General features: G+C 35.7%; 1 protein-coding gene and 1 long non-coding RNA gene across 2 annotated transcripts; one reads left to right on the forward strand and one right to left on the reverse strand.

Annotated features, from left to right (window-relative positions):
* Nucleotides 1-1,460: 1,460 nt before the first annotated feature.
* Nucleotides 1,461-2,612, reverse strand: LOC145059030 (uncharacterized). Its single transcript, XR_013686603.1, has 2 exons — nucleotides 2,117-2,612; nucleotides 1,461-1,852 (listed from the first exon to the last, which is right to left on the reverse strand). It is a non-coding gene; the product is annotated as an uncharacterized LOC145059030 (long non-coding RNA).
* Nucleotides 2,613-6,769: 4,157 nt separating this feature from the next.
* LOC145059031 (lipoxygenase 2, chloroplastic-like) lies at nucleotides 6,770-10,054 on the forward strand. The gene is made up of 7 exons (XM_079006894.1): nucleotides 6,770-7,295; nucleotides 7,370-7,607; nucleotides 7,712-8,029; nucleotides 8,106-8,302; nucleotides 8,378-8,676; nucleotides 8,788-9,054; nucleotides 9,162-10,054. The coding sequence occupies exons 3-7, from the start codon at nucleotides 7,897-7,899 to the stop codon at nucleotides 9,919-9,921; spliced, it is 1,656 nt and encodes a 551-aa protein (XP_078863020.1). The 5' UTR covers nucleotides 6,770-7,295; nucleotides 7,370-7,607; nucleotides 7,712-7,896; the 3' UTR covers nucleotides 9,922-10,054.
* Nucleotides 10,055-11,448: the final 1,394 nt, after the last annotated feature.

The raw sequence follows: 11,448 nt of genomic DNA on the forward strand, positions 1-11,448 counted from the left end.
GTTGTTAAAAAAAAACTCCAATGATAGGTCATATGTGTGAGTGTGCGGATGTATATGGGCCCCATACATATATCACATCATTGAGGTTCTTTTAAGACCTTCTCGTATACCTTTCATGAAAGTCGTTCATGGCCACGCTGGTAACACACGACAACCGTGTACACCATCGCATGTGTGTCATGGTGGTTGTGGTATTGTGAATTGTGGTCACCACCACAATGAAGTAGGGGTGAGCATTTGCATCGAACCGGGACGGACCGGTTTGGGAGAAAGTGGTGGACCTTGGACTAGACTTGTTGAGGCCTGTCCAGGTCTGGATTTTCCGGTTCTTGTACCCGTTGGACCGGTACAACTTTTGGTGCATAAGGTACAACTCGTTAAAACCCGACCGAAAGTCAGTTTATTCATTATGATGTAGGGATGTGTTGAACTGAACCGGATCAGACTGACTTTTGGACTTATCCGGTTTTGCAAAAATAGGTGGAACTTAGACTGTACATGTTGAGGTCAGTCCAGGAGCTGTCCATGTGCGGTTTCCGATCCAATGGTCCAAATGCTCAGCTCTACAATGAAGGACGACCAATCGTTTTTCTTTTAACCTATTTTTTTATTGCAAAAATGTTTGTCGCTCGTGATAGATGGAAACTTCAAGCCATTAAGTATGCATACCACGAAGCCTTTGGTGGTTTAGGTGGCAACGACCACTAACCACGAACACCATCACGTTGCTTAGTGGTTGGTAGTGGCCGTGGTAAATTGGGATGTATACCACGGATCACCACATCTAATTGCATTCTTTCTCTCTCTATCTCTCTCTAACTTTCTCTATCTCTTTCTACAATAATATATATTTTTTATTTAAAAAATAAAATAAAAATGATATAGTGAAAGGTATCCTATGGTTAATAGTGGGTATGTGGTGATTATATGGCACCCACCATTATAATAATTAGTGATGAGTATAACAAATAGTCTCAAATGGAAAGAAATCTTGGTCATTGATACACTGCCAGATGGCTTAAGATCCATTTGATCTATATTTCAAGTAGTTGATTAGATAGTAGACCCCCTATCATTTAGTATTTTGACAATATAAATGTCATTCGCCGATTATTATATTTTAATAATATAAATGGCATATGTCAAGTTATTATTATATAACAATACAAAATGGAATTTTCTATCAAGTATTATTATTATGAAATCAACGTTGGTCACCATGATAGACATGATCCAGAATTTAAACTCCCATTAAGTTATCTTTAAGACTAAGACTATATATATATATATATATATATATATATATATATATATATATATATATATATATATATATATATATATATATATATATATATATATATATATATATATATATTTTGATGAAGACAAGTTTCAAAATTAAGAGAAAAAAGTAATACTCTCCAAATATCATTATTCTATATAAATAAAAAGATGAGTATGAAAAAACATATGGGATTATATTTAAGGGAGCTGATATATCCATTGAAATTTTTTATATTTCCACAGATTTCTTATGTAAATTGACAATTATGCCCCTCCTTTATAAAAAAAATGGACCCTACTTAGTTTATCTCCCTTTCGTTTCCATCTCCTTCTCTTTCCTGTCATACCAACAAAAAAATCCAGGAAAACTCAATGGCCTAATAAATAACTAAGGTTTACTTCAATCCAACTCCTTAATATATAGGTTCACTTTATCTCCCTTCTATCTCTTCTCTTACCAAGGTACCATCAAGATACACAGTAACCGGAAAAACTCTAAACACGAACCAGATATTTGCCGGAGAAAAACCACGTTCGCCGGAGAAGGCCGTCTGCAAAGCAATTTCTAGATGCAAAAAACACCATTACATAGCACATATGAAAATCCGTTGCAGGTGGGCAAAATCAAGTCGTTAAAATCAAGAAAAAATGCACCATTACATAGCACAAACTGATTTTCTTTTCGAAATTTTTTTGGCTTCTTTGACTTTCTTGCCGGAATGTGAGGTACGTGTGTTTCTTGAAGTGGGTTTCACAGGTTTTGTTAATAACATGAGAGTTCAAACTCTAAACCAGGTGACAAATGAAACATACACAGTAAATCACTTACCTTTTACTTGGCTGAAGATCGCACCACCAAAGAAGCAGCAGTGTGTTTAATCAGAACATGTTGTTGATTAGTGAAGAAGGGATTAGCGGTACAATTAAGGGCCTGAACTACGAGCTCTTGATCTAGGGTATTCAAACCCTCGTGATTTCTTGTTCAAAACACGTTGCAGACTGCATCAGGAGAAGGTTTAGGGAGATAATATGATAATATCGTACAGAGACAAAAGGTGGTCAGGTTTGAGTCCGGGAAGAACCATCGGAGAAGAGAGGGAAACTCGTGATTTGTGAAGACAATATTCACGGTATTTTAGGGATACAACTATCACACAGATTTGATTTTCTGATCTCTACTAAATGAAGGGTATAATAGACAATTACCTTTAAAAATATGTGGATGCATAAAAAACAACCGTGGAAATATCAGCTCCCTATATTTAATTTTTCAACTTAAAACCAATATAGCTCTCAAATACATGCCAACCCCTTTTGGTATTAACGTCTACACATTTTTTTTGGATTCAAAAATTCTATTAAAAAAAAGAGCTCCCCCTAGCAGCAAGCAACTAGGAAAAAAGGAAAATAAATTAACGTCTACACATAGTGGCGAACTTATGTGGTGCCCGGGGTCCTGGCCACCACTCGAATTCCGGCCGTTAGTGTATTTTTTCTTTTTGTTTTTTTTAAATATGAGTGTCATTACTATTTTAGATTTTTTTAGAATTTTTTTTTGTGCCACCAGTACTCAAACTTTCTACATCCGCCACTGTCTACACATACAAATGCGATTTTGAGGTCGTCGACGATTGAAGGGGAGATCAGAATTGATCTTCTTATAAAACTTATGAGTTTGTGGTGTGACACATAAGAGCAAGGTTGTCAAGATGGGATCCTACGTTAGCGTTTTTAGGTTTGAAAAATCGAGATCGGGATCCTTAGATCTCACAAAATAAAACATAATTTAACTTATAATGTTAAAACATGAAAAATATATAAAACATTCAACTTTTGTTTCAAAAGCTATGAAAATTTTAAAATGTTACTCACAACTCATAACACAAATTATAAACGGTGAACTGGTAAATGGAAAAAGACACAAAGTGCCCGGTAAATTCTTTTTTTTTTTTTCATTTTCAAAAAAAATCAAGGGAATATATGATTGGATCGGATCCCGATTCTACGATCCTACTTACAATCTTACATGCGATCCTTCCGCAAATACGATTCATATACAATTCATATTGTTTTTTCATACTAGGACCATACGTATAAGACCGCGATTTTGATAACATTGCATAAAAGTATAAAACCATCATATTTTTGTAATTAAAATTGAAATTAACAAACCTATTTTTGAAAGAGTTTTCCCAAACTGTACTATTTATGAAAAAAAAAAAAAAAAAAAAAACATCTTTTTCTTATATGGTATGGACATGGGTGGTCACAAAAAATGCAATATTTTGTCAATATGTTTTTCATTAGGAGATCATCTAATGAAAGTCTCAAAGTAGCACGACTTTTCTACTATAAATAACACCTACCTATTTTATTTTATTTTTTAAAAAAATACACTCATCTTTTTTTTTCTTATATAGTATGGACATGGCTGGTCACAATAATTACTATCAAACAAAAACTAAATTCAATATTTTATCAACATATTTTGATTATACTAGACTATCTCATGAAAATAGCGCAATGGTTTTAGTAGGGCTGTTCACTATTCGGATAAAACCGAATTATCCAATTGGACAATTTGGATTGGACTATTTGGTTCGGATATTCGGATTTTTGGATTGATTTTCAACAAAACCAAATTATTATTTTGGATATCGGATTGGTTTTGGTTTATAAAATAAGAACCGAATAGTCCAAAAAAACCGAATAAACATTTATTATTTATCTATTTATAATATATATCTATAATTATTTATTAATTTTGTAATTTATTTTTTCAAATAGGCTCAAAACGTTTCACCCAATAAAAAAAACATTAATATGCATTTTCTTTCGAAAGTTTTGTATCTTTAAAATATTTAACTATAATATATCTTCTTATTAGTTTTTTTTTATAAATTTCAAATCACAACTAAATTATTTGTTTTTGCTTCGTGTGTAAAGTTGGGTAATATTATAATTATATGTCGTTTTAAAATGTTTCGATTTTTGAAAACCGAATTATAAAAACCGATCCAACCGAATTGTAATTAGATCGGATCGGATCGGATTTAAATTTAGTTTGGACAATTCGGATTCATGTTTTGAAAATCGAAATCAATTTGGATTTAATTGATTGAATCAGATCAAACCGATCCATCCAAACGAACACCCCTAGATTTTAGTATAAATAGGAGCCCTTCCAACCCCAAAATCACACAACCAAGAGTGAGTAACGTGAGAAAGAAACATAAGAAACCATGTTGAATTCTCAGATCAACCAAACTCACTCTCTCAGCAACCTACTCCCACTGCATAAGCCCTTTATCGCCAGTGATGCCACCACCCATTCCTCCTACTCCGCTTACACCCCCGCCAGTCTCCGCCAGCCAACTACCACCAAGAAATCTAATGTAACTCGCACTCGATCCACCTCAGTTGGGAAAATAAAAGCCATAAGCATTCCATTTCTTACCAAGACCACCGTAAAGGGTGTCATCACCATCCAACCAACCATCAACTCTGCCATCGCCGGAGTAGGTATTGGCGGCATTGCTGATGGTGTTTCTGATCTTCTAGGGCGGTCCTTCTTGCTGGAGCTTGTTTCCAATGACCTTGATTGTACGTATACCAGATTTCTTACTTTCTAGTTACATTGCGTGATTTCAAAATCAAAGTAAGATACTTATAATTTGGTAATTGTATTTATTTAAGACATAGGCTTTATTATAACAAATTTGCGTATAAAGATATACTATATAGTTATTTTGGTTCTAATTAATTAAAACTTGAAAAGATGACAAAAATTGGATTTACCATAATTGCAACATTAATTATTACACTTTCTACGGCATATTCAAACACTTTATGTACTTGTTCCGAATTTCGGATAATTAATTAAACATTATATTATGTGGTTTCTTAAGTACCACTGATCTACATGATGTCGATTTTTGGAATCTTTAAGGCTGATGGGTGTGGGCAACATGTTAAGACATGTTATCATACCCAAAATTTGCCAACTCATATGTCATGTCATTTTTAACACCATTTGATTTATGTAGGAAATGGTGTGCAAATGTTATAACATGTTATGAGATACAAAGAGAGTTAGAGAGAGAGTGAGATAATGACTTTTGATTGGTTGATTCTCACGTTACCCGTGGCCATGGTAACATTTCTTAACATAACATCAAATAACATGAGAAGGGGGCGGTGTTCCGGTGTTATGGCGCCGTTATGGGAGCTACCAAATCAACATAATGCCTTATGGCGTTGCCCATACCGAGTATACTAAAGACAAATTTAAAACCTTTTTACTTCTGTTTTTATTAAACTACCAGTTAATGTTAATTTAATATAATAGTTTTACATAAACTAATCAATCTAAAATTCTTTCCAAAGATATCCATCAATTGAAGAAGTCAAACTCCTCAGTAGTGGCCGGATCCATAAAGTTTTTTACTTAGTGGACGAGTCGTTATATTGCATTGCATTGATACATATAATAGTTATATTTTAACAGTAAAAAATACCATAAAACGATTAATCAAACCCCGGAGGTTTTGTGATGTGTTTTTAAAATATATGTAAAGATTGAAATTGTTTGTCCAAAATAACTCTTATGGAGAAATTAGTTACATAAACATTTAGTAGATCGACCATGTTGCACCAATATTATATACCTTACTAATAATTCTCTCAGAATCTGAATGGATATGTACCAAAAACAGATTTTGATACCATGTAAGATCTATATATAGCCCAAGATTTTCTTTTGAAAAAAATTCTTAGGAAGATAAAGATACTTCAATTTATATAAACATTTACTAGTCCTTGTTGCAAGGATATGGGATTCTTAACAATGCTTATTCCATAGTTAAGCTTCCATTAATCTATATTTTAAGGCATAGTATATCCATTTAACATTTAATTTATAGAAATAAAGATAATAACTTACACCAAATACTAATTTGTAGCAGTCAAATACACGAAAAAATTACTTTGATCCCGATTTATTCGGTTATACTTTTAAATTCGTATATGTTCTTATAGTTATCTTTCTACCTAAATGACAACCAAAAGAAATTTTAAAAGGATAAAAATTCTACAAAAATTATCTGTAAATATTATCCTAGAAAGATGCTTGAGGATAAGGTATACATTTAGGAAATCATTTTCTTTCGTTTAATGAATAAAGTAAACTAACTAAAAATGTCAGTTTTCCCTATATTGAAAATTGTGACAGGAATAAGTTATATACTTAATCTTTCTTACCAATCTTTTTTTTTGGCTACATTTGAGATTTATGTTCCCCAGTTACTAACAGATGATCACCCAGTCACAAACCTGTCAACTTTACATATTCTAATCTGTGCTAATTTTTTATGATTAAAAGATAAGTGGAATTTATTGCGAAAAATATGAAAGCTTAAGGTAATATTTATTTACAAAATGGACTAAAAACCGGAGTTGATGTGTAATACAGCAAAAGGCAAGCAGAAGACAGTGAGGCCATCTCCAATGGTAGTTTAATGGGGAGTTGAATCCCATTAAACTCAAAATCCCCATTGTGGATTAATGACATGGCACTCAATAGAATGGGAAGTTCAATCCGCATTTAACTTCACACTCTCTCTCCTCACACACACATAAATGATGTGACAATCCATTAAATTGTATTGGGTTTAATGGAATGTAGAGTTTAATAGGTAAAATTGTATTGTGAGTAGAATGTACATGTTCAATCCATTGAACTAATTTGAGTTCAATGCATTGAAGATGGCCTGAAGGCGTATGCAAGATACGAGGCATTAGATTTTGACATTAACATCTACACATACAAATGCGATTTTGATGTCCCTGAGGATTTTGGTGAAATCGGAGCTATTCTTGTGGAAAATGAATACAGCAAGAAGATGTTCTTCAAGAAGATTGTTCTTAACAACAATATCACGTTTACCTGTGAATCTTGGGTTGCTTCAAAGGATGATAACCCCGAGAAGAGAATCTTCTTCACTGACAAGGTTAATCTCACACTAATTTACCTCCTCTAACTGTTTAGTAGCCATTTTTCTGATTAGTCAGCTTGTAATTCTAGTCTTATCTTCCATCGGAAACGCTAGAAGGCCTAAAGTCGTTGAGAGAGAAAGATATGGAATCTCTTCGTGGGAATGGACAAGGAGAGCGTAAATCTTCTGATAGAATTTACGATTATGATGTTTACGACGACCTTGGAGCACTGGATCTGAGCTTAAGTTTAGCTCAGCCGGTGCTCGGCGGCAACGATCATCCTTATCCTAGGCCGTGTCATACTGGTCGGCCAATGTCTACAAAAGGTACATCACATTAACTCTTTCAGAACTGCTTGGATTCCTGTAAATTACATATAAGAATAGGGCTTGGAATATGAATAAATACGAAAAGTAATATGTATTTACAGATCCATTATAGGAGACGAGAACTTTGCTCCCGTTTTATGTGCCTAGCGATGAAGATTTCTCAGAGATAAAGGAGGTGAATTTTGGAGCAAGGGCATTGTACTCTGTACTCCATGCAGTTGTACCCACTTTAGACGCTACTATTACAGACAAAGACAAAGGCTTTCCTTTATTCAGGACCATAGATATGCTCTACGATCAAGGTGTTAATGTTCCTCCTCCTGACAATGGACTTAAAACTGTTTTGCCTAGACTTGTCAAAGGCGTTGTTGATACCGCAGACGCCGTGATCCAATTCGAGACCCCTGAAACTATCGATCGTAAGCTTTGATCTTTTTAACTCGTTTTTTATTTTAGTTTTTGGGTTTTGTATATTGATTGATGTTCTAATCGTAGGTGACACGTTCTCGTGGTTTCGTGATGAGGAATTTTGTCGACAAATGCTTGCGGGTCTCAATCCATATAGCATACAGTTGGTGACGGAGTGGCCATTGATGAGTAAACTGGACCCTCGAGTTTATGGGCCACAGGAATCAGCAATCACCAAGGAGATTGTCGAGCAAGAAATCAAAGGTTTCATGACTCTTGAGCAGGTAATATTCAAAACAGAAGATGGAAACTTAATGTCTTTTTAGTGAAAATTATTCATGACAATCATTTTTTTGTAGGCTTTGGCTGAAAAGAAACTGTTCATGTTGGATTACAATGATCTACTACTTCCATACGTCAACAAAACAAGAGAGCTTAATGGGACAACTCTTTATGGTTCAAGAACTTCAATGTTTCTTACTCCCACCGGAACTTTGAGGCCACTAGCCATTGTGACCCGACCACCATCCGACGACAAGCCACAGTGGAAGCATGTGTACACTCCCGCCTGGGATGCCACCGGAGCTTGGCTATGGAAGATGGCCAAGGCTCAAGTCCTCTCTCATGATTCTGCTTATCACCAACTTGTCAGCCATTGGTGGGTAATCTTTTTTCCAATGTTATTTCTTTACATGTACATGTTTATGTGTTTTTCAATCGAAGTAGTGGAATTAATGATTTGATTTGGGATGGTTTTTTGTTATTGTAGGCTAAGAACTCATTGTGTGATGGAGCCTTACGTAATTGCTACCAACCGTCATCTTAGCCAAATGCATCCAATCCGACGACTACTCCTTCCTTATTTCCGATACACCATGCAAATCAATGCTTTAGCTCGTCTTGCTCTCATTAACGCTGGTGGTATCATAGAGTCGACATTCTCTCCTGGGAAATATTCCATGCAATTTTGCTCCGACGTATATGATCAACTATGGTGTTTTGATCACGAGTCGCTTCCAGCTGACCTAATTAGCAGGTATATATATACCCTTTATGCATGCATGCAGTTTTTTTTATGTTAACGTAAAATAATCAACACTTTTGCATGACGTAATATCTCTGGTTACATTATATATATTTTAGGGGAATTGCAGTTGAAGATCCAAATTCACCGCATGGTGTAAAACTAACGATCGAGGACTACCCATATTCAAATGACGGTTTACTCCTTTGGGATGCAATCAAACAATGGGCTACGTCTTACGTCAACCACTACTACCCAAAAACGAATCTTGTTGAATCTGATGTAGAGCTTACACAATGGTGGGATGAAATCCGAACAGTTGGACACGGAGACAAGAAAGACGAACCACGGTGGCCACAACTCAAAACCCAAGAAGATTTGATCGGAATCGTTTCAACGATCATGTGGGTGGGCTCCGGACACCATTCAGCTGTCAACTTTGGACAATATGATTTCGCCGGTTACTTCCCGAACAGGCCAACGATTGCCAGAACCAAGATGCCTAACGAAGACCCAACAGAAGAGGAGTGGCAGTCGTTCATAAAGAGACCTGAAGATGTTTTGTTGAAATGTTTCCCTTCCCAAATCCAAGCTACCACAGTCATGTCTGTTCTTGATGTTTTATCAAGTCATTCACCGGACGAGGAGTATATCGGTGGATATATAGAGCCGGCATGGGCGGCGGAGCCGGCTATTAAGGCGGCGTTTGAGGAGTTTCGGGGAAGTTTGGAAAAGTTAGAAGGCATCATAGACTCGAGGAACGTCGATCCCAAATTGCACAACCGAAGTGGTGCAGGGTTGGTTCCGTACCAGCTCCTCAAGCCATTTTCCGGTCTAGGTGTGACCGGAAGAGGTGTTCCGAACAGCATCTCCATCTAGTTCCGTACGTCGTCTTCCAGAATAAAGGTTTACGAGATCTATGGTCCGATGGATCTTTATGATAATAAGGTTATAATCCATAGTTTTTGTTTGTTAATTTTATTGCGATTTCAAATAAATTCATGTTGTGGAACTTGTTTGTTATCACCAGCCTAGAGAAGTGAGCCTAGAACAGATCAAGTAGGCTGAGTTATTTAATGTTATCTTCTAATATTAAGAAGATATGGCACTAGCTAGTTACACTAATTGTTGGGATTGTAAAATCTAATTAAAAGAAGCTTTGTTCTCCGAATAAAAGTTAATTTTTTTTTGTTTATTATCCCGAAATATTGATATACTTTCGGAAAAATATCTAATTATCTTCAAAAATAGTTTTTGCGGACTATGATTAATACTATGCTTCATAGAGTTTTAATGTTGTTTATTTTGTTAATTGTGTTGTACACGAGTTATAATCTAATGTATTATTAAAAAATAACTAATTTAAATTTTCTTATCTCGGTTACGAAACAAATGAATTTTCGATGATAAATAGTGCAAATGGGTTATTGGGTGTTTATCTATTGAGAGAGCTTCGGTGTTTGTGAATGCCTCACCTACAAAAGAATTCAATTTAAAAAAAAGGCATTAGGAATGGAGATCTGATCCCTTCTTTTCTTTTCATTATTGCAATGCTAGCATTAAATGTTTGTATAAAGACATGTTGGGGTCAGAAATGGCCCAGTCTCCACGATGTGTAGGGAAGGTTTCCTGGTCACGGTGTAATGTTGTAGGCACTAAAGGGTTGAATATGTTATATAAAATGGCCCAGTCTCCACGATGCGTAGGGAAGGTTTCCTGGTCACGGTGTAATGTTGTAGGCACTAAAGGGTTGAATATGTTATATGTACAAATGTAGCGCCTTTCCTAACAACAATTGGTTTTGGGAGAGTTGGTAGCACCTGAGGTCCAGTAAGACCATATCACATCTCATGTATGTCGATGATGTAACTTTTATTAGTGAATGTTGTCCTTTGAACCTCAACAAACTTCCTTGTTATTTTCATGTTGCCAGCTCCAAATCGTGATTGGAGTAGTTCTTTTCATGCTCTTTCAGCTATCGAGACGCATATGCTATCACCTTTTCTCTTTGAGTCGAAACACAACCCAACCCAACACCAGACTCATCGCTATAAACAGCGAAGTCTTCAACTCCATCGGGTAGAGAAAGAATCGGTGCTCCACATAGCTTCTTCTTTAGCAACTCGAATGCTTCTTTGTGCTTATTGCTCCAAGCATAAGTAGCTCCTTTGTGGGTTAAAGCTGTTAGTGGAGTAGCGATCGAAGAAAAGCCTTAGATAAACCTTCGGTAATATCCGGCTAATCCTAAAAAGCTTCGGATCTCCGTGGGACTTTTCGGTTGTTCCCACTTCATCAAAGCTTCAATCTTTGCTGGATCAACCATTATCCCTTCTTGGTTGACCACGTGACCCAAGAATTGGACTTCTGTAATGCCTGTAGATCAGGGCTAGTCAATTTAAAGACGAT

The sequence above is a fragment of the Lactuca serriola genome, chromosome 6 (assembly GCF_051521515.1).
Source record: "Lactuca serriola cultivar US96UC23 chromosome 6, Lser_US96UC23_V15, whole genome shotgun sequence".
NCBI classification, from domain to species: Eukaryota; Viridiplantae; Streptophyta; class Magnoliopsida; order Asterales; family Asteraceae; genus Lactuca; species Lactuca serriola.

What these genes read in the sequence shown, in the direction of transcription:
- LOC145059031 (XM_079006894.1), top strand. Translation starts at nt 7,897, where the DNA reads ATGCTCTACGATCAAGGTGTTAATGTTCCTCCTCCTGACAATGGACTT. An exon ending in GACCCCTGAAACTATCGATC is followed by an intron (nt 8,030 to 8,105) that starts GTAAGCTTTGAT and finishes TTCTAATCGTAG; the next exon opens with GTGACACGTTCTCGTGGTTT. An exon ending in CCAGCTGACCTAATTAGCAG is followed by an intron (nt 9,055 to 9,161) that starts GTATATATATAC and finishes TATATATTTTAG; the next exon opens with GGGAATTGCAGTTGAAGATC.